The sequence below is a fragment of the Aquarana catesbeiana genome, linkage group LG01, assembly GCF_042186555.1.
Source record: "Aquarana catesbeiana isolate 2022-GZ linkage group LG01, ASM4218655v1, whole genome shotgun sequence".
Lineage (NCBI taxonomy): Eukaryota > Metazoa > Chordata > Amphibia > Anura > Ranidae > Aquarana > Aquarana catesbeiana.
The window spans coordinates 170,788,617-170,812,899 of NC_133324.1; the positions used below are offsets into that span (position 1 = coordinate 170,788,617).

A 24,283-nucleotide genomic window follows, 5' to 3' on the forward strand; every position below is an offset into this window, starting at 1 on the left:
TTAAAGCTCTGCTCTAGCCAAAACTTTTTCCTTTATCTGAATATAATGGAGATGAGCAAGAGTCAGGATGTTACTGCTCTCAGGGTCCCTATTATGGAGATTCCCACTGGTGACAGGGAGTCAGAATGTCATGAAATGATGGGATTCTCTTCACTGAGGATTGAGACAACAAAACCACTTTATTGAACTAGGGAGAAAAATGCTAGGACCTCAATAAATTGTTTGCTGAACTCATATCACTTAAAAGGTTACGAGCTACAAGGTGCTGTGCTTAGTAAAAGTGCATGTAGTTAGAATTTGAAAAAAACATTTGCCTGTATTACACTACAAAGAAAAATGACAAAGATAACTTTAGTCAGAAAATTAAGTTATGCTAGATCACCTCAGACTTGCACCTCTTGCAGGTATAGCTCTGTAAAACATTACAGTGTCTATACTGTTTAAAATCCAGTAATATCCTGTCTCACCCTGTTCTGCACATGCACAGTTGCTCCCCATTTTTAGGCATTGCCGAATTTCTAGAGACCGATCTGCTGACAGCCTTAAAGCGGAATTAAATCCTCCTATCCTTAACAGCCAAGGAAGCTGTTTCTGTTTGATCTGCAACTGCCACGGTGCTCAACATGCAATCAGTTATGACACCAGCAATTTGATGGTTTGACAGTTTGGTTAAAGTGGAACTTTAAATGTGTGTGCTGTAAATTGCCTCCACCATTAATCCGGTTTCTTCTTCCTGGAGGCTGCCATTTTGTTGAAGCCCAAAGCCCCAGAACAGCAGCAAATCATAAAGTGGAACTAAACCCATCGATTTAACGGTTTCAAAAAACAGGTACATTTCTGGAATGTCAGGATTGCGAACTGTCACATTTGCTTGTGTCTTCAACCAAACCATCAAATGGCTGCTGCCATAACTGATCACATGTGAAGCACCATGGCATTGCAGATGAAAAAGAAGAAGCTTCCTTGACTGTAAAGCATACAAGGGTTTAATTTTGCTTCATGGCTGTCAGCAGATAGGCCTCTACAAACGTGACAGTGCCTAAACATAGAGAGAAACTGAGCATGCGCAGAGCAGGGCGAGACAGTGTATTGCTGGATTTTAAACAGTATAGGCACTTATTTGTAATGTTTTACAAAAAGGGGCCAGCCTGAAGTGATCTAGCAGAACCTAAAGTGATTGTAAAAGGCAGAAGGATTTTTTTTTTTTAATCTTAATGCATCAAGATAAAAAGTAACCTTCTGTGTGCAGCAGGCCCCCTAATACCTACCCGAGCCCATCTCTATCCAGCGATGTTGCATGTGAGACTTGGCTGCCCAGGACTCTCCTCCTCATTGGCTGAGACAGCAGCAGAGCGCCATTGGCTTCCGCCGCTGTCAAAGTCAGTGAGCCAATGAGGAGAGAGAGAGAGAGAGCAAGGCCTAGCCGGGCTCCGTGTCTGAATGGACACACGGAGCTGTGGCTCAGCTCGGGTGCCCCCATAGCAAGCTGCTTGTTGTGGGGGCACTCGTCAGGAGGGAGGGGCCAGGAGAGTCAAAGAGGGACCCGAGAAGAGGAAGAACCAGCCTGCTCTGTGCAAATCCATTGCACAGAGCAGTTAAGTATAACATGTTTGTTATATTAAAAAAAAACCTCACACACAAGACTTTACAATCACTTTAATTTTCCACTTTAGGGACACAAACAAATGTGAGTTAGCAATTCTGGCATTCTTTTTTTAAACCGTTAAATAGATGGGTTTAGTTGCGCTTTGTGATTTACTTCTGCAAAGGGGCTCTGGGCTCAGCAAAATGGCAGCCTCCATCAAGAAGAAACAGGAGCAATGCTGGAGGCTATTTATAGCACACACTAATTTTGGTAGCATAATTATTAATGTGAAATATATGTTCCTTGATAAAGAACATTACATTTTATCAAGTTTTTATGGGTAAAATTCTGCTTTATGGCGATTAAAATATTCACAGAAACCAGGTTCCTGTTCTCTATGTAGTTTGCCTTAATGAAATACAGGCAGTTATTCTCCCAATGCCAAATGAGTGGATTTTTTGCCAGGTGTCAAATTATCGTATCCAGAATCTGAAGAGGCTGTAAAACAAATCCAAAAGGACCAGCACAAGACTGAGATGTATGGATTGAACCGGATGTCAGGGCAACAATAAAATAAGAACCTAGAAACAAAAATTCCAATTCATTGTACAAAGCATCCTAATTTATTATATTTTCATGAGGCAAACAGCGGGCCTCTCAAATCATGTTCCCAAGGTCAAGTTCTAGCTAAGCTTCCAAAAAAACTGTTTATTAACCCTTCAGGTTTTCCTTTCTACAGTATTGCTGTTCAGTTTCACGAGAAGTAATAAACCATGAGATCACAAAACTGCCTGGATATAACAGCACTGGATGTCTACCTGTTGTTTCAGACAATTTTTAAACGTTGTTTAAGTTGGTGGCAAGCCTTCCGATGACACATAAAGGTCAATCATTAAACCTCCTCTGGGACACATTCAGCGAGATAAAGGAGCGGGGTTCTCATTTATTTCATGTGGAAAATTCCTTTACATAATTACAGATTCATTTTCTGAGGCACTGGAGGCAATGCAAGTACATCTGGGTAAGAGATGAGTAGATCAGCCTCTTCGTTTTTTTTAATTTAAAAGATGTATTTGCGATTTATAAACATGTTTATTCAGAGCAAACACATGGATGCTGGAAATCCAACGTGAACATAATGGGCAAACATTTACTAATTAATTGGTCTGCAGTGCTTACAGCAAGTGTAAACATGACTCTGAACAAAGACTCTTTTAAACATTTATCTTTGCAGCTTGTCACTTCATTTTTATTCTTGATTCAATGTGCACCTTTTAACCTCAATTTTCAATTAAATGTACTAATATGGACCTTTACAATTAGCTCAGAATAAGTAAAAATCATGACAAAAACACCGTTATAGTGACATCATGTGGCAGATGCATAAACTTCAGCAAGACTTAAATGAACAGTAAAAGGAAGTAAAAATAAAATGTATGTACTCGGCTAAATTGGTGCAACCATACACCTTTTATTGGCATGTAATTTAAACACAGATTTGTTTTTGTACTCTGTAAAGTTAAGCAGGAAGCAAATAACAGGAAAACAGCCGATTTGCGCTAACCAATAGGTCAGCAATAGCCGCCTCAATACATTTTATCAACACAAAACCTGTTCATTAACCACTTGCTTCCCCACCCATAGTCAAATGACATCTGTAGGAGGGATCTCCCATCCTGCACGGGCATCATATGACGTCCTCAGCTTCCCAGCCGACTCTAAGCCTTGGGAGCCGATGCACATGCCCGGCAGCTGCGATGTCTGCCGGGCACCCACGATTGCCGGTAGCAGAGCAGGGATGTGGATCTGTGAGTGTAAACATACAGATCCACGTCCTGTCAGGGGAGAGGAGACAGATCGTGTGTTCCCAGTACAGAGGAACACCGATCGGTCTCTTCCCCTTGTAAGTCCCCTTCCCCTACAGTTAGAATCACTCCCTAGGTAACACAATTAACCCCTTGATCGCCCCCTAGCGTTAACCCCTTCCCTGCCAGTGACATTTATACAGTAATCAGTGCATTTTTATAGCATTGATCGCTGTATAAATGTGAATGGTCTCAAAATAGTGTCAAAAGTGTCCGATCTGTCTGCCATAATGTCGCAGTCCCGATTAAAACCACAGATCGCCGCCATTACTAATAAAAAAAAAAAAAAAAAATTTAAAATAAAAATGCCATAAAACTATCCCCTATTTGTAGACACTATAACTTTTGCGCACATCAATATACGCTTAGTGCGATTTTTCTTTACCAAAAATATGTAGAAGAATACATATCGGCCTAAACTGAGGAAAAAATTATTATTATTATTATTTTTTTAAATTGGGATATTTATTAAAGTAAAAAAATAGTGTTTTTTTCAAACTTGTCACTCTTCTTTTGTTTATAGCGCAAGATATAAAAACCGCAGAGGTGATCAAATACCACCAAAAAGAAAGCTCTATTTGTGGGGAAAAAAAATAAATTATAAAAATTTAATTCGGGTACAGTGTTGCATGACTGCGCAATTGTCATTCAAAGTGTGACAGTGCTGAAAACTGAAAATTGGCCTGGGCAGGAAGGGGGTGAAAATGCCTTGCATTGAAGTGGTTAAAAACAGAGATGAAGCATAGTTATACATTTTCAGAAGATGTTTTATTAACACCTTCAGCCCCGGAGGGTTTTACCCCCTTAATGAACAGGCCATTTTTTGCGATACGATACTGGTTTTTCATTTAACTGACAATTGCGCGGTCGTGCGACGCTGTACCCAAATAAAATGTATGTCCTTTTTTTCCCCACAAATAGAGCTTTCTTTTGATCACCTCTGCGGTTTTAATTTTTTTTGCTATAAATAAAAAAAGTCCGACAATTTTGAAAAAAACAAAAAAACAATATTTTTTACTTTCTGCTATAAAACATATCCAATAAAAATAGGTAAAAAAAAAAAAAAATCTTCATCAATTTACTGTGACACCAATACAGTGATCAGTGCTATAATATAGATAGATAGATAGAAGTTAACATCAGGGGTGATCAAAGGGTTGTGTGTGTTCCCTGGGAGTGATTTCTTCTATGTGGGGAATGGACTGACAGGAAGAACACAGAGATCTGTGTTTCTGCTTACAAGGAACAGAAGATCTCTGTATACTTCCCTGTCAGAACAGGGATCTGCCTTGTTTACAGCCCACAGTATCGATTGCACAAAATGACGTACAGGTATATATGTGGTGGGCAGTCTTTAAGTGGTTAAAGTATATCTAAAAGGCACATTTTTTTTTTTTGAAGTTTTGGATAGAGTGGAAAGGGATTAGAACGCCCTTCAGTTTTTATTGCTGTCTGTGCCCCGGTTATATTCGAGTTCCCTATTTGTCCAGTTTACCAATATCATTATTGAAAGTGAAAGTAAAAGAAAATCACAAAATTTTGGGTTGTCCCCAGAAAAGTAATAAAGGGTAAATCTTCCAATGGGGACACTAGTTTGGGTGACCTGGGGGTCCCCAAGGACATCCCTTAATTTGCAGGGATTGCCTCTCACTTTCTGTTTGGCTATAGAACAGGAAGTGAAGGGAAATCTCCACAATAGGACACAGATGGCAAAAAAGTAAAAAAGAAAATATGACAGGTTTATAACCCCGCCTTACTGTATCAAAAAAAAGAACTTTTGCCTATAGTTCTACTTTAACTGTCAGAAAAAAACAAACAAAAAAAAAAACAAACAAACACACACACTTGCCTACTTTAAATTTTACATTTTAAAGCTGAAGTTTAGGCGAAAAAAAACATACATTCTTTATAGACGTAAGCCTAGTAAACTCGGGCTGAATGTGTGTACTGGAGTCGGTCCAACAGAAGTCGGCTGTTCTACTTTTGGATACTTAGTGAGCTAACACAACTGTAATGAAAGATGTCCCACATCGTGCAGGCACCCATGTCCTGAACAAATCTTAACTACATAAATGCCTCATCCTCTTCCTTTCTCTGACCTTCTGATGTTGCTGGGGTTAAATAGCTTTGCGTCTTCTGTGAAACTGCTATTAAATAAATTCCTAACAAGGACTCACCTCCTCTTCCATTGAGAAACGCACAGAACCTTCACAGAAGTCCCTTGCAAAGAGCAGTAATGGAAAGAGGGTTAGGAGGTCACGAAGGGTATGTAGCCCAGGGGTAAAATTATCATGGGTAGAGTTTTTATTTATAGCCTTAAAAGAAAAAAAAAGTATTATTACTCACAAAGGATAGCCGTTTATAAGCTCCATAACAACTGCATGCCTGTTGTAATCATATGGTTTCGGAACTGGGAACCCTCTGTCATATAAAGCCTAAAAATAAACCATAAAAAAAAAAAAAAAAAAGTGTAAATATTTGTAATACAAATTACTTCAAACTACAAGCATTTTAAAAACAATGAACAATGCACATAAGGGTCCTTTCACGGATCATCCCCGTAAACATCCGCTTGCTCAGCGGCAATCGCTCCGTTGATGACAGCGGTTTAACAGGACAGCTTCCACTCAGAACAGGCCTCGCCATGGTCAACCAAAGAAGTTGAGTGCACGTGCTCAGCGTCATATCCAGAGATGGTCTTTGTGAAATAGATGTACGAGTGCTGCCAGCAATATATCATTAAAAAGGGTATCTGCTCAAGAGATGAAACTATAATTCTACCACTTTACAAAACTCTGGTTCAGCCGTATCACAAGTATATCATCTAGTTTTGGTAATCAATCCTAAGAAAGGATGTGTGTCAAGTCAAGAGAAGGACAACAAAGCTAAAAGGAGGGCTGGAGGACCGCAGTTATTTTTTTATTATTATTTTCAGCATTTCAGAAAATTCCAAACATTATCTTGAAACATATACAAATGCAGTTTATCTTATCAGTTCCCATCCTCTCCCCTCCAATAGCAAAATAGAGGGAGGGGGAGCGGGAACCACACAACGAAAAAGAAGAAAAAAAAAAAAATATTCCATAAGGAAGAAAAAGAAGGGGGAGGTTGGGGGAACCTACGATAAATGTAAATATAGAACTATCGGGGGAGGTACAGAATCAATATTAATTAATAAGTCATACTTTGATTTACCATCAGGGTCTGATATTATTTCATAATAAAGTTTAGTTTGCTTAACCACTTAAGGACTGAGACTCTTTCTGAGATGTGGCGTTTACAAGTTAAAAAATGTTTTTTTGCTAGAAAATGACTTAGATAAAAAAATATAATGTTTGGAGGGTTCTAACACCCTAGAAAATAAAATGGCAGTCATTGCAATACTTTGTCACACCATATTTGCGCAGCAGTCTTACAAGGGCACTTTTTTTTTTAGAAAAAATACACGTTTTTGAATTAAAAAATAGTAAAGTTAGCCCAATTTTTTCTATATTGTGAAAGATAATGTTACGCGGGGTAAATTGATACCCAATATGTCACACTTCAAATTTGCACCCGCTCTACTGATCGCGGCGATACCTCACATGTGTGGTCTGAACACTGCTTTCATATGCAGGCGCTGCTCACGTAAAAGTTCGCTTCTGCACACAAGCTCGGCGGGACGAGGGTGCGTTTAAAAAATTTTTTTTCTTATTTATTTTACCTTTTATTTTTACACTTTTTTTTTTTTTAAAGAATAAACAACTGTCACTTTTATTCCCATTACAAGAAATATAAACATCCCCTGTAATAGAAAAAAAGCATGACAGGAGCTTTTAAATATGAGATCTGGGGTCAAAAAGACCTCAGATCTCATATTTACACTTGAATGCAATAAAAAAAATAAAATAAATAATAATAATAATAATTAAAAAAAAAAAAAAAAAAAAAAAAAAAAAAGTTTCTTTAAGACGTCTCTTCCACCTTGCAATGGTATGGAGACGGGTGGGGCCATCTTCACCTCACTTGTCTCCATACCAAGCCAGGGAGAGGACCCGATCACCTCCGCCACTGCCGATGGCTCCGGGAAGCGGCGGAGGGGGCCTCTCCCACCGCTAATAAGTGATCAGAGACCACTTTTATCTGAAACCGGACCGCTCGCTGGAGAGGATACCAGGGTGATGGTAGCTAGCTGCTGCCATAACAATGATAACCCTCTTCAAGATGCTGACATATATCGGCTTGAGCCGGTCCGGAAGTGGTTAAATTCAAACCATTTTGCCCATGTCTTAATATATTTGCTGGTCAGTCCTTTATTTCTACAGGTTATTTCTTTCATTAGAAGGAGTTCGTCAACCCTTCGTAGCCACTGTGAGACAGTAGGCATTAAACTTTTTCCCCCCAGTACTGTATAGTGGAATCAAAGATTTACATGCGATTAACAAATATGGGGTCACAGACATCATGTATTGCTGTTTTGTTTGTACAATGAAGTAAAAACGTTAATGGTTCAGGTTTAATTACTTGGCCCAGTATCAGAGAGATAACCTTCACCACTTCTTCCCAAAATGGGCAGAACCACCATATGTGCCTGTGTGTAGCTCGCTCTCCACATTTGCTCCAACACAGGGGCGAGGTTGAGTCGGAGATTGCATGTAAATTTTACTGGAGTATAATGCTATTGAGAGAAAAGTTTACCTCTGTCATTCTATTTGAGGTGGTGGGCATATAAGGAAATTGTATAATCTCATCTTTTTTCCCCACCGACCTATATAATCTGGGTACCCAGGGTATTGCAGTTTCATCAAAGCTTTGAGAAAAAAAGAGAAATACAATGTTGGGGTTGATTTCTATATTGCATAATTGCTTCAAAAGGATTCAGTTCTTTTAACAAACAAATATGTGGGAGATTCCGAATAAATTGGGACAACTGTATGCATCTCAATTGGTCCATAAATGTTGGTTGATCTACTCCACATAAGGACTCAAAAATTAAACCGAGTCTTTTAATGCTTGGTGTAATACTGGTGCTACCTCTGGGCAGGGGCGTTGCTAGGTCTGCAAAAGATCTGGGGCTAGAGCCCATAGCAGCGGTCACCAACCTTTTTGCATGCCCGCGGGGAGGGGGGGGGGGGCGGTGACTGGTGGTAAGCAATTTTTCATGGGCGATGGCTGGTGTTGCCACTTCAATCATCATGGCATAATGGTTGATCTGGTGACAGGGTGGTTTAAGTGCATTATTTATATTGTTACATTCTAATATATAATGAAGTGGGTTCAACTCACCATACACCACATCTCCTTTCACCAGATGCAGCGTGTCACTTGCCACCGTCGCCTGTCACCAGATGCAGCGTGTTACTTTCCACCGTCACCTGCCACTAGATGTGGATTGTCACTTGCCATGTCGCCTGCCACCAGATGTGAATTGTCACTTGCCACTTTCACCTGGCAGCAGATGTAGATTGTCACTTGCCACGTCACCGGCCACCAGATGTGGATCGTCACTTGCCATGCCAGCCAGTGCCACCAAATGTGCACTGACGCTGCATGGTGGCAGGCTGACAGCACTGGTCCATTTAGTGAGAGCAGGAGAGTGGTGATGCGGGGTGGGCAGTAAGAGATGATGTCATCTCGCTGCTCCCCGCCGCACCTCCGACATTGAAGCAAGGGGGTCTGGCTGCAAAGTGGAGCTCCACGATGACAGGAAGCACGTGACCTCCACTCCACCGTGCTGTGAGGGCGGAAGAGCGCTGATGTGTGGCGGGCAGTAAGAGATGATGTCATCTCTGCTGCTTGCCGCACCTCGCTCCCAAACTGAAGAGGCCCGGCTGTAAAGAGCGCTGATGTGGAGCGGGCGGAGAGAGACGTCATCTCTGCTCGTCTGCCTGCTTGCTTCTCTTCTCTCCTCTGCCTCTCTCATGCAGCCTGCCCAATTGCTGCAGGAGCCACAACCTGCTGGTTAGGCAGGGACCCTGCGGCAAGATACTCAGGGCTATGGGCCCCAGATTCAGGGCTATAGCCCCAATAGCCACCCCCTAGCAACGCCCCTGCCTTTGGGAATCATGATTCAAAGCCCCTATCAAGTACTCCCAGCATGAAATATTCATGTCTCAGCAAGGGCATTAGTAGGGAACCTCAGATATGAGGAAAAAACTACAAACATTAAACTTATTCTCCCTGGAGAAGAGACACTTAAGAGGGGACATGATCCTAATATACAAAATCTTTAAAGTAGTTGTAAACACTTGTGTGTGACTTTTACCTATAGATAAGCCTAGAGTAAGGCTTACCTATAGGTAGTGAAAATATCTCCTAAACATGCGCTGTTTAGGAGATATTTCCGTTGTAGTGTGCCGAAGATGTTATCGGCACATGCGCTGTAAAGACACAGGCCTACGTGCTGTTGCTTCCCCAGCGTGTGCCGTGACTGACAGCTCCCGTGTGCATGCGTAGGAGTGACATCACGCGGCTCTGGCCAGTCACAGAGCCCGGGTCCGCGGCCCCGGAAGGCTGAGGGGTAAAGATGGACGTGGCCTATACAGGGGACAGCGTGGGCTTCATTTGCAGTTAAGTGTCACATAATGGACTAGTACAGTATGCGATGCATACTAGCCCATTATGCTTTTAATTTGCAGGGAGCAAAAGAGGAAGTAAAAACCATCAGGGTTTACTTCCTCTTTAAATGGTGATTGTACAATTGGGAGAAAATGATTTAGTCTAAGGTCTCTAAAGAAGACATGCAGCCATACAATGAAGTTGGAAGAGAGGCAGATCAATCAAACATACAACACCTAAAGACTAATGTAGAAGTTTGGTTTCCATGTGTCCAAATTTAGGAACGTAATTTTTTCACTGTGTCACCAGACTATTGCAAGCAACATATTGACCATGTTTTGGCTAGGACAATCCAAGTGACTGCTACAAAACAAGAAAGTCTATGGATCTACCCAGCCCAGAAAACAAAAAATTAAATTGTTACAAGGGATGTGAAGGAGAGTGGCCGCACAACCAAATACTGCCCCCAGGGGGAGCGATTCCTTTGGGGTACTCACAGGAAGCTACTATTCAGCTACTTGACAGAGCCGCTTCTGCTGATGCCATCCTGCTCACCATCCACGCAGGTATTCTTTATTCACTTACAGGCCCTCCCAGATACAATGAGGGTGGGGTAGGGATAACAAGTCACAGTATAAAGGCCTCCACCCTTCCAGTTCACTTGGCAGCAGTTATCTTACCCAAGTCCCCTCCCTCTCCTTCACAATTTATGGCAGAGATGTAAATTCTCTTTATTGAATGAAACCAGGAAAATACAACTGTGGCACGACAGACACTTCATGTGATTTTAAGTTTAATCAGCCATCATAATGGAACAAAATTAAGGTGATCACATTGCTCAGAACACCAGAAATCAGCAACTGGCAGCTCCAGCTCACAGCTATCACCTCAAGTGTTTCTGCATCCCAGACTGGCCATTCTCACTACAGGTACCAATCCCAGGAGACAGAACGTAGAATCTTCCCAGAATCACTGGGCTAACCCTGCTCAGTAGAAACATGCAATTCTCTCCGTTCAGGCCCTTAGGGATATGGTATGGCAAGCTATTAGCATAGCAAGTTAAATGCTGTCACACAAGTAATCTTTGCAATATACGGTAATACCTACCATCTGCTATAATTTAGCAAATTTGTAGAGGACAAAGAGGTAAAAAGGGAAAGTTTATGTTACTCCTAGCAGCCAATGATCAATTAGCTTGCACAGATTAGAAAATGAATACATCTAACAGATTGCCATAATTGATGCCCACACTCCTTCAGCTCCAATAAAAAAAAAAATGATTTTGCTTACTGCACAAAAACATTCAGGATACTTAGCATTCCGAGGTGTTGACACTTGGAGAACACAAGCTCTGTTCTTGTAGTGCCGCAGACCTGCCCAATTCAGATTCTCAGTGCTTACATTGGGATTCATTAAATGAAACCGTGGTTCACTATTTTTTTAATAAACCCAGTATGAAGAAAATAGCAGCCAACAGTGTTTCTCTTATACAAGCCAGGCATGTCCAGTAGCCCAAATTGTTCAGTTCTTTCTCAAATGCAATGTTTGCTCAAGCTGGAATTTGTTTTCAAAGCTACACCCGCTTGTCAACCTGTAATATAAATTATGTACCTTACCCGCTAGACACAGCCAAGTAAAACCAGAGGACAAATCAGAAAGTAAATTACCCCTGAAACCATAATTTCCTTTCACACACCTTGTCGTGCTGAGCAGACGAGGATTTGACATGCACACTTATGGCCTTGGATAACCGCAGCAGATGTTTCTATTAAAGGCAAAATTAAACTTTAGGAGCAATAAACTGGAGAGTCACATCTTTAGGGAGATGTCAGGACATCTGCATAGAAAAGACTAGGGATCATTCTTTTGTTAAAGTATTTCTAAAGCCTAAACATTTTTTACTCTAATGCATGTCATGCATTAAGATAAAAAAAATGTTTAGGCATCAGTATCACCCCCCCTTTTTCTCACTCGATCCAGCGATGTGCCCATCTGTAACGGTTCGGTCTTCTCCCCCTGCTCTCACAGGCTTTGTTCCCTTGGTTGGTCTTGGCTCCCACTGTTGTGATGAGGGAGCGAGGCTCAGGATCAAGCCTGCAGGTGTGCCATGAAAGGAAGGGCCTTCCAATTGTAGCACACTAAGAGAAGGAGCCTGGAGTGACAGCGGGGGGCCCGAGAAAATGAGGTTTGGGTCCGCTCTGTGCAATTCTATTGTACAGAGCAGGTAAGTAGAATTTTTGTTATTAAAAAAAAGAAAAAAACCTTTACAATCACTTTAATATAATGCACAATAAAGAGATCAGTTAATAAAAAACATTGGACACAGATTTTCTCTATTCCAGCTGAACTCCAAACAAGAACCAAAATAAAAATAAATTGAAAACACATAGAAGAGCAGGTTTTGCCACACAAGGGAATTCTAATTCTGTGCAGCCAACTTTGTGATCTAGGAACCCCTGCTGGATTGCACAGCCAGGCCATTAAAGGGTCAAAAACCCAAATTATAAAAACACACTAAAACAGATCACTCCGTTCTAGTACATTTAATGACCATTTTTTTTTTTTTAAAGCTCTTCTTAATCTGATTGGATGCTCTCTGTTATTGGGCAGGGCAATGCTATACCTGTGCAGCTCTCCCCTTCAGCAGAGCCACTGATAGGAGGGTAGGAGGTCAGCAGGGGGGCCCTGGGAAGGCTGGAACTGCTGTGTTCAGTCTTGCACACATGACCTAAAGGTAGAAGTGTGGTTTCTTACAAAATGCATCAGAGGGGTGGAGAACATGCATGTGACTTGTAATAGGGGTAGGTGGGGTGTGGTCAGATCCACAGGGAAAGATCCTAAAAACCGACACGTGGTGTCCAGACCACTGGGCTGGTGACGTCAGCGTTGCCAGTAGTCATTGTAGCAATACACCAACTATTCTGCCATGAGAGAAAAAGTGGTTATAGCCACTCCCTCATCTTACATGTCACAGGCACATTTTGACCCTTTTGTTGTTGTAGTAAATGTGGTGTGAAGGTGAAAAGCATATAGGAGGCATGGTAATAGCGCCTTTGTAAAACCACTACGAGAATGAACTTTGAATGTTGCACCATAACGTTGATTTATTATAGTGGCACTGGGCAAGAATATTGGACATATGGCACTGGGCAAGAATAGTGGACATACATACATACATTATATATATATATATATATATATATATATATATATATATATATATATATATATATATATATATATATATATATATATATATATATATATATATATATATATATAATTATTGGACTTATTGAGCAAATCATCACTTTATTATCGATTCAAATTTTTTTTAGGTTATATACTATATTATGAAAAGTATTGGGACACCTGCCTTTAAGACTGGGATGTCATTAACATACATGTGCGTGTAGTCTGTAGGGTTCAATATTGAGTTGGCCAACCCTTTACAGCTATAACAGCTTCAACTCTTCTGGAAAGGCTGTCCACAAGGTTTAGGAGTGTGTCTATAGGAATGTTTGACCATTCTTCCAGAAGCGCATTGGTGAGATCAGGCACTAATGTGGACGAGAAGGCCTGGCTCCCAGTCTCCATTCTAATTCATCCCAAAAGTGTTCTATCGTGTTTAGGTCAGGACTCTGTGCAGGCCAGTCAAGTTCCTCCACTCCAAACTCGCTCATCCATGTCTTTATGGACCTTGCTTTGTGCACTTTGGGCCCTTCGCGTTTCAGAAGAGAACCCTTAAGGAGTCAGCATGCGTACTTTCAACTTTTGTGTGACCAATTTGTGCACTGACCATACGAAAATCAGACGTTGAGCCGTTGTTGCACGAAAATTTACAAGCCTGCCATCCAACATTTGTTGACCGAAAATTGAAAAACAATTGTCTAAAGGAGCGTACTAACGGTAAGAATTTAGGACAACAGTCTGTTAACAGACAATCCTCTTCCAACAATCGAACCGTGTGTACGAGGCTTAAACCTCAGCACTCATGTCATTTATTTTATTCCAATGGCCAACAGTATTTCATTTTATGCTTGGTAGAAAACAGGAGTGATAAATTTGGTTATGGGAATAAAGCAGGCTTCATCACATTGCGCTGTACAGTTTAGAGGAGAAAAGAGGGTGTTGATGGTAGCTAGGAGGATTACAAAAGTGCAGATACCCTCCAACGACAGTGACTGTCTTATAAGAAAATAGGATTTTTTTCATCATACTTACCTGTAAAATCCTTTTCTTTGGAGTACACCATGGGACACAAAGTCAGGCTAATATTCATTACCTACTGGGTTATACTCTATCTCTATGTGAATGGACACTGGTAGACCAAAATGTCTTCAGACAGGAAGTGATCCCCTATATAACCCCTCCCACACAGAAAGTACTTTAGTTTGGTAGCAAGCACTGAATCCTCAAAAAAGAGGGGAGGGATCTCTGTGTCCCATGATGTACTCAAAGAAAAGGATTTTACAGGCAAGTATGACAAAAAAAATCCTATTTTCTTTTTCATACATCATGGGACACAAAAAGTCAGGCTAATATTCATTACCTACTTGGATGTCCCAGAGGAATAGCCTTGAGGGGAGGGAGACACCCTGGCAAACAATAGCCATCAGAACTTATACGACAGCCCGCAGTACACTGCGGCCAAAAGTCGAATCCTCAGCTGCTCGAACATCCACTTGATAAAATTTTGTGAACATATGCACTGAAGAACAGTAGCAGCCTTACAAATCTGAGCCACAGATACCGGATGGCGAAAAGCCAAGGAGGTTCCTACACCCCTGGTAGAATGAGCTCTCACCCTAAAGGGAGGAGCTTTACATTTCAGACCATAGGCCTGAATGACCAATTGACAGACCTGACTGGCAATGGAAGCTGCCTGCCCTTTCTTGGGTCCTTTTGGTAAAACAAAAAACGAGTCTGATCCTTGGATCTAGACAAATAAACCTTGACTGCCCGGACAACGTCCAAAGAATGCAGTCATCTCTCTTCCGCCGAACGAGGCTGAGAGAATAAAGAAGGCAAAATATGTCCTGATTTAAATTAAAGACCGACACAACTTTTGGCAAATAGGATGGAACAGGTCATAACACCACCCTGGCTCGGTGAAGGATCGAGTACGGTTCCCTGCATGAAAGGGCCGCCAACTCCGACACTCTTCTAGCCGAGGTGATAGCCATCAGGAAGGCTAGCTTGCGTGAAAACAAGTCGAACGGAACTTCCTTGATGGGTCCAAATAGTTGTTTCTGTAACACAGACAGCACCAAGTTCAAGTTCCAAGGACACATAGGGGACCTAATGGTAGGGGAAGCAAACGGAGTTGCCCCCTGCATAAAGGTTTGGATCAGTGAATGGGAAGCTAAAGGCCTTTGGAAGAATACTGATAGGGCCGAAACTTGACCTCTGATTGTACTCAAAGCCAAATTTGATTTCCACATCTTACTGTAGAAAAGATAATTCTCCCAATCACGTATTTCTGAGGATGCCATTTTCTGGCTTCACAACAAGCATTATAAGTCCATCAGACCTTATGATAAATTTTCCTAGCGACAGCTTTTCTAGCATTCACCAGGGTAGACACCCTGATCCCGAGATGCCACGGTCCTTTAACGCCCTGGCTTCAATAGCCATGCCGTCAAATTTAGAGACTCTAAATTGGGGTGGAATGTAGGACCTTGAGACAGTAGATCGGGGCGTCCATGGCCCGTCTATTGTCAGTCTCACAATCTCCGGGAACCAGGGCTTTCTGGGCCAGGCTGGTGCCACCAGAATGACTGGAACCCCCTCTTTCCGAATCCTGCGCAAAAAATGTGGAAGGAGAAGGATCGGAAGGAATGCATAGTCCAGGGGGGTACTGTCTCCATGGAACTATCAGAGCATCTGCTCCGATTACCAGAGGATCCCTTGTTCGGGACACAAATTGCTGTAGCTTGTTAAATCCGGATGTGAATAGGTCAACCTCTGGCCATCCCCAATGCTGGCAAATTTCCTGGAACACCCCTGGGTGTAGGGGCCATTCCCCCAAGCAGATCTGCTGGCGGCTGAGACAATCTGCCTTCCAGTTCTCTACTCAAGGGATATGGACTGCCAATATAAAATCGGCACGTTTTATAAAATGCTTGTAACCGTGAAATATAATTGAGGTGACCCACTCGTTCTGAATTATTGTTCTCCAAATGTCCGCAAAGTGCAGCAGCCTCCTCCCCACTCAATGGAGTGGGGGCGTCCCCTCAAAAGGAGGGCTTGGTGCTAGGTTTAGAAGAATCTTGGACCCAGGGCTTCTTCTGGCCCTGCGGCTTGCCCCTTCTGCTGCCCTGCGGGATGGAGGCAATCATGCCAGCAATCCTGTGCTCTAACCCAGCTAGGGCGGAGGACAGTTCATCCTTAGAGATAAAGGGTGAAGCAGCATCGTTAACTGTAGGCAAAATACCAGATAGGCGCAGACTGCCCAGAAGCCTCTGGTCTTTCAGGGGATACCACTAGATTCATCAGGAACTACTGACGACATCGGTGTGCCCTTCCCTATAGAGTTAGTCCCGCTCCTCTTTTTTGAAGTCATTTACCCGCCACAAAAAGAGAGCGTACTTGGGTGCAGTATTAAAACACCTCAGAAGGGAGATGCTTTAATAGGGCTCTCAAGCCCCTATGTAACAATCCTGCTAAGCACCTTTAGCCTGCCAAGCGACACTCAGTGACTCAGGTGACCCGGTAAGGAAAGAATAAACCACTGCAAGTGTCTGTTCAGAGCCTGCTCTGTGTCCCACAGCTGCCTTCTGAAAGCACCGCATGCTTGGCATATACAGCTTAAATAAGCTGGGTGTGCGCCGGAAAGTTCTGTGCGTGCACATGCACGTGGTTCGGCGAACGGGCGTGGCTGTATTCGCGTATGACGTGAATCCTTGTGCACCCAGATAAAGGCTACTGCCATGGCCGTCAAACAACTGCTAAGTCCAGCGGCGCTTGTGCGAATGCACTTGCGCCATGGCCGCCAAACAACTGCTGCACACAGCGGCACTCTTGCGAACGCACGTGCGCCATGGAGAACCAAGGCGAAATGGCGCACCGTCGTGCGTCATCATACAGGTAAAAAAAAAAGCTAGACAAAAGCAAAAAAAGGTACACTTTGCAAACACCCACAGCTAGCCCAAAACTCCCCCGTATGGTCACCGCACATAGGTGTCCAGCCTCTAGCTAGCTTGACTGATTGTTACAAACACTGGGACACCCCACAATAATAGTAAAGGGGTTTCACTTACCCGTCTAGGTGCAGGGCAGCTTAGAAACTAAGAGCCCAAACTTCATCCATCACGGCGGGTTTCTGTCACTTGAGGACCTTCAAGGACTGGGTACCCCTTTTATGTTTAGGGTCTACTCCTTTGGACCTGTACAGCAACCTGCATGAATGCCTTAGCGCTGTGGTGTCCAGGATTCCACTTCGCAGGGTCCAGTGCCCAGAGGTCGCATTACAGGCAAAACCTCCCAGGATCTTGAGTCTTCTTTGCAAGGCTCGGGTACCATTTATCTAAGCATATAAAGCCTGTGTCAAATGGATCCGAACGGTCAATCCCTTGATTAATTTAAGAACCATTTGTAAGACTAGAGACCTGGAGCTCAGAGAGCTCAAACAAACCATGCCATTCACCTTGCAGACACTGGTAAAAAACTGAAGTGCTTCCTGTGTGGGAGGAGTTATATAGGGGATCACTTCCTGTCTGAAGACCTTTGGTCTACCAGTGTCCATTCACCTGGAGATAGAATATAACCCAGCAGGTAATGAATATTAGCCTGACTCTGTGTCCCATGATGTATGAAAAAGAAAATATTTTTTTTAATTCAGTTTTCATATTCCCAGACACAAAGTTGAGGTTTATAGCTTCGTCACTGAATGGACACCAGAAAAGACAGAAGGTCAACCTTTGAGGGTTGGTAAAGTCATAATAAAACCTTTTTTTCATTTTAACAATAAACTAAAAACCATTCCCCAGTAAACGATTTGTTAAAATTCTTAACTTACCAATTGCAGTTTACAACTTTCAAAGCTGTTGGCTCCTCCTCTCTCAATGCTGCTTCCCTAAACTTCCGGTTTTCATAGGAAAGAGTTAACAACCGGCAGGAAAGTCTCCAGTCAGTCTGTTAGTATGGAAAAGGAAGGGGGGGGGGGGGGGAGAAGGGAGGACCAAGGGAGTGTCTTGCCATTCTAAGATACAGGGCTGTGTGCTTCTGTGTGTGTACACAGTGTATAGAGACAACTGTAGTGCCTGCATGCAAGGGTGCTCCTTAGGATTCTGTAACAGAAAGGAGCCACCCTAAGTGTCAGTTTACACAAGAATTGCACCAGTTTCTGTGCGTTCCTCCGCAGTGCAATTTTCAGCCAATTTCTGACTGGAGACTGGAAAATGGGCAAGAAATAAAAGATAAAGAAGCTGTATACTCACGTAAGTGAATAAATCAACTACTGAAAGTGCTTAAAAACACCTGAGGTTTGACCCTTTAAGCCTGGTATTGAATTTGTTTTCCATTCTACTCAGCACGATGAACGAAAAAAAAAACCCTTGTCATCTTCAGCTGGAGCTGCTGTACTAACGATCCGATGTTAGTACAGCAATCACCCCCGCTGAGCTGTTGTATTCTGACAGGAGACGCACGTGATATATTTGCTATTGCTATTTTAGTGTCTATGCCTTCTTTCTGCATCATGCTAAAAGGGCAACTGTAATTTTTTTTTTATAATTTTTTTTTCAAATATGAGTGAAACAGATCTGCTTAATGATAAATGTATCAATAAATGTTTAAAAAAATATTTTCTGTAACTACAGTCAGGTCCATAAATATTGGGACATCGACACAATTCTAATCTTTTTGGCTCTATACACCACCACAATGGATTTGAAATGAAACAAACAAGATGTGCTTTAACTGCAGACTTTCAGCTTTAAGGGTATTTAAATCCAAATCAGGTGAACGATGTAGGAATTACAACAGTTTGTATATGTGCCTCCCACTTTTTAAGTGACCAAAAGTAATGGGACAATTGGCTGCTCAGCTGTTCCATGGCCAGGTGTGTGTTATTCCCTCATTATCCCATTCACAAGGAGCAAATAAAAGGTCCAGAGTTCATTTCAAGTGTGCTATTTGCATTTGGAATCTGTTGTTGTCAACTCTCAATATGAGATCCAAAGAGCTGTCACTATCAGTGAAGCAAACCATCATTAGGCTGAAAAAACAAAAACCCATCAGAGAGATAGCAAAAACATTAGGTGTGGCCAAATCAACTGTTTGGAACATCCTTAAAAAGAAAGAACGCACCGGTAAGCTCAGCAACACCAAAAGACCCGGAAGACCACGGAAAACAACTGTGGTGGATGACCAAAGAATTCTTTCCCTGGTGAAGAAAACACCCTTCACAACAGTGGGCCAGATCAAGAACACTCTCCAGGAGGTAGGTGTATGTGTGTCAAAGTCAACAGTCAAGAGAAGACTTCACCAGAGTGAATACAGAGGGTTCACCACAAGATGTAAACCATTGGTGAGCCTCAAAAACAGGAAGGCCAGATTAGAGTTTGCCAAACAACATCTAAAAAAAGCCTTCACAGTTCTGGCACAACATCCTATGGACAGATGAGACCAAGATCAACTTGTACCAGAGTGATGGGAAGAGAAGAGTATGGAGAAGGAAAGGAACTGCTCATGATCCAAAGCATACCACCTCATCGGTGAAGCATGGTGGTGGTAGTGTCATGGCGTGGGCATGTATGGCCGCCAATGGAACTGGTTCTCTTGTATTTATTGATGATGTGACTTCTGACAAAAGCAGCAGGATGAATTCTGAAGTGTTTCGGGCAATATTATCTGCTCATATTCGGACAATGACCCGAAGCATACTGCAAAAGCAACCAAAAAGAGTTTAAGGGAAAGAAGTGGAATGTTATGCAATGGCCAAGTCAATCACCTGACCTGAATCCGGTTGAGCATTTATTTCACTTGCTGAAGACAGTTGCAGTAGAGGCCTGGCAGAGCATCACCAGGGATGAAACCCAGCGTCTGGTGATGTCTATGCCTTCGAGTATTCAGGCTGTAATTGACTGCAAAGGATTTGCAACCAAGTATTAAAAAGTGAAAGTTTGATGGATGGTTGTTAATCTGTCCCATTACTTTTGGTCCCTTAAAAAGTGGGAGGCACATATACAAACTGTTGTAATTCCTACACCGTTCACCTGATTTGGATGCAAATACCCTCAAATTAAAGCGCATCTTGTATGTTTCATTTCAAATCCATTGTGGTGGTGTATAGAGCCAAAAAGATTAGAATTGTGTCGATGTCCCAATATTTATGGACCTGACTGTATATGAGTACATAGGGATGGCCATATTTACCCAAATATTCAAGCTCTGCTATCTGCTAGAACAAGCAGTTAAATATTATATATGATGATTTGTCCTTATGAAAACTAAAGGTAGGCATTCAGTCTATAATTATGGGAAACATCCAAGATGCGGTCCCCAACACCTCCAGAAAGCCGCACAATAGCAGCACATTTTTGAACCTCCTTCAAAAAGGTTAATCCTGCTGCATATTTTGAAATGTACTGCAATGCACACTGCAGAAGTTGGAGTACAATAACTCACAGCATTGGTGTCAATTTATGCAATAACCCCCAGAATTAGTGTCAACGAATGCTAGAATAGCTCCCAGCACTAGTGCCAGTGGACGCATTATTATCCCCACAGCACTGGTGTCAGTAGACGTAATAACCACCCAGCACTGGTATAAGACACAATAATAGCAACACCCCCCCCCCCAGCACTGGTATCAGTGGATGCATTATTAGCCCCCCCACATTGATGTAAGTGGAAACAATAAAAACCCACCAATAGTGTCAGTGGAAGTGATAAACCCCAGTACTGGTATAAGTAGATGCAATAACATCCCCCCAGCACTGGTGTCAGTACTATTAACTACACCCACTTCCCACACTGGTGGGCACTGATGGCGAAAGTTAATATCAAATGCATAACTGGTCATCAGTGGCAGTGAAATGTAGCCTCTCCTCCCAGCATTAGTAGTCATGGCAATGGAAGTTAACCCCCCGGTCCCACCCCTTCTCAGCACTGGTGGTCAGGGCAGTGAAAGTTAACCATCCCATCTCCTCCACTGATGGTTAACTTACCAAGAAAGCACAGTGGCTAAGTGGTTAGCACTTCCATTTGGCAGCACTAGGGTGACCATTTTGAATCCCCAACCATGGCACTACCTGCCTGGAGTTTGCATGTTTTCCCTGTGCCTGCGTGGGTTTTCTCCCACACTCCAAAGACATGCTGGGAGGTTAATTGGCCCCTGTTTAAATTGGCCCTAGTATGAATGTAAGTTAGGGACCTTGGATTGTAGGCTTCCTGAGGGCAGGGGCTAATGTGAATGTACAACATATATGTAAAGCGCTGTGTAAATTGTTGGCGCAATATACAGCAAGTACATGTAAATAATAAATAAAATAAAGATTTGATTTTTTTTCCCCGTTTGTACAATACTTTGCCTAGTCAATCAATTCACGTCAAAATCAAAAATTGACAATTTTCTAGCTATTACCTTCATATACGCAAACTCCTTCATGGCAGCCAGACGTGACAGATAGAGCCAAGACATCTTGTGCCGATGCTTGTGATAATCCCGCTTATTTTTAAGATTGCGAAAGGAAGTTCTTCCAAGACGGTGAAGTTTTAATGCAAGCTGCTGCTCTTCTTCGTTTGCAACAATGTAGATATCTAGATATAGGAATGTGCAAAATGCAGGCAAGAAGGTCATTGGTGAACATTAAACCAAAACCAACACACATTTGGAAAGTTGGAACCTTGAACATACAAACTCAATGAAAACCGCAAAACATGCAGGAGTTCAAAATATACATGGAGCGGAATTTAACTTGTACCTGTCTAAGTCAAGCTTCTCACTCCTGCCTCCAAAGACTCAGTCATCAGTTAGATCATCCATTGTATTAAAGGATCAGTAAGCATGTGCAAGAGGGTGTAGAACCAAGCTTTACAGGAGAAGTCAAGATTTACGTTTTCACCGCAGATAACCTCTGCTTCAGATTGTTTTCAATATAGGGCAGGCAGACAGTTCAACCAAGTCCGCCTGAAAAACTGACAGGTGGACCCGACTAGACAGCCCATGTGAAAGGGACCTTCATTCCTTTCCTGCTGACAACAGTTTGGCCAGAGGTAAGGTAGAAGCTGCAACACTGACACAGGCAGAAATACAAATCTGAACTGGGGTTCTAGAGTTTCGCTACGCTACTAAACAAAAGCAAATTTATTTCTGTCTGTGTTACTGAAGAGTTCCCTCTCTTCTTATCTTATAACCCTTTGTTTACATGACAGTAGGTGAGGGCTTTCTCATACCAGCATGCATCTCACTGCCACGCATGCATTTTTGAGCAGTTTTGTGAATACCGTTAGGCAGCTGATTCAGCGCAGGTTCACACTGAACTCGCACGATTTCAAACTGGCAATGCATTCCGACTTCAGGTTCATGCACAGATATCTATTAAAATCGCCCCCGAAGTTGGCAAAAAATGTACAGGAACTACTTTTGGGAATCGGTGCTGTGCCACAAAGTTGGAGCTGCACTGATACGGATGCTGCCATTGCCGGCAATAGCCACCGATTTGGCATCTCAAATCGTATGCCAAATCGGCCCAATGTGCTCAAAACGGGCTGCAATGCACATCAACACAACGTATTGTTTTACAGTGCACTGTTGTGTTACCCTGCAGTGCAAGTGTGTTGGAGACATATTGGGATGCCATTCAAAATGAATTGCACTGTAAGACACGTGGTACATATCCCTGCACATTTTAGTGGGTAAAATCGGGCATTGCAACATGCATGTGTGAATGAGCTGACTAACGCAGCCCCAGATAGCAGTAAAAAACGGACAGGGGTTCTAAAAACTCTTCAGTTCTATCTAAAAACTAAGAAAAAAAGTTTTTGCTGGTCATACATTTTGAAGCAATAGGTATAAAATTTAAAGGGGCTTTCAATTTTAAAAAGCAGGTCAACTGTATCTGCAATCAATTCTGGATAATCTCAGAAGTGTCTCAAACTGACAATAAAAGCCAGCTGCATATGCTATAGGGCTGAAACAACTAATCGATTAATCAACAACTAAATCGATTATGTAATTAATCGATTACTATTTTCATAATCCATTAAATCGGCCAGTAACATAATGGTGATAAAAAAAAAAACTAAAAAAAACTAAAATGAGCCCTTTATAGTACAAAAAAAGCAAATAATCGCTACTGTAAATATTACTTTCACGTTTCTACAGTAAAAAAAAATAAACCCCTTACAGTAGTGATTATTTGCTTTTTTTTGTACTATAAAGGGCTAATTTTAGTTTTTTTTAACCCCATTATGTTACTAAATGTCTTAGACCTGGTTTACATCTGTGTTTTTTGGTGCTTTTTGCAGACACGAACTACAGTTCATTTACATGGTTTCCTATGGGACATGTTCACATCTATGCTTTTTTTTCAGCCACTGCATATTTGGAAAGGGTCAGACTTTTTATTAAACGCAAAACGGTGCTTTTTTGGTTCAATATAATAAAAAAAAAAAAAAAAAAAAAAAAAAAAAAAAAAAAAAAAAGCAAAAACGCAATTTGCAGTGTGCAAAAAGCAAAACGCACAGCAAAACACATAGATGTGTACCGAGCCTTATGCTGGCCACACGGATCAATTTTCAGACGAGAATATTCAGACGAAAAATCTTTGTACATTCGCTGAATGAAAGAATGTTGTTGAAAATTTCTGTTTTTAAAATGAATGTAATTTCTGAACGAAAACCACATACACTGTCTGAAAATTCCTTTGACCAAGAAGTTTTCTATTATTTCCAAATTTTCCTGTCACTGTGGTTGAAAATGAATGTCGATTTGACCCCACTAACGATTAGAAAATTGAACGAACGTTCTTAAAATTACATTTTTTTTTTTTTTAAATAAAAAATATGTGATCTCTGAGTCTGATGATATTTACCAGATTCACCCTTTAATAGTATCTCTCCTCTAATAGTATATACAGTATATCTCTCCACTAATAGTATATACAGTATATCTCTTCTGTTATTCTCAGAGTGGATTAGATATTTTGCTCCCTAACCATATAGTTGGTCATTTATATTTACCACTACATAGAGATATTTAAGAATAAATGGCCTTTTTAAAAAAACTTTACATATTAACTAAATTATACACCACACTTTAAGGTTATTACCCGATAAATCAAAACAA

The 24,283-nt window shown here is 41.7% G+C and overlaps 1 protein-coding gene across 1 annotated transcript in view; it reads right to left on the bottom strand.

The window, feature by feature from the left end:
* Positions 1-24,283, bottom strand: part of RIOK2 (RIO kinase 2) — a 52,984-nt gene that overhangs the window by 22,744 nt on the left and 5,957 nt on the right. The window contains exons 4-5 of the mRNA XM_073624560.1: positions 21,578-21,753; positions 5,797-5,885 (exon numbers count right to left, since the gene is read on the bottom strand). Of these exons, the coding sequence (XP_073480661.1) occupies positions 5,797-5,885; positions 21,578-21,753 (265 nt within the window). The remainder of the gene's footprint in view (positions 1-5,796; positions 5,886-21,577; positions 21,754-24,283) is intronic.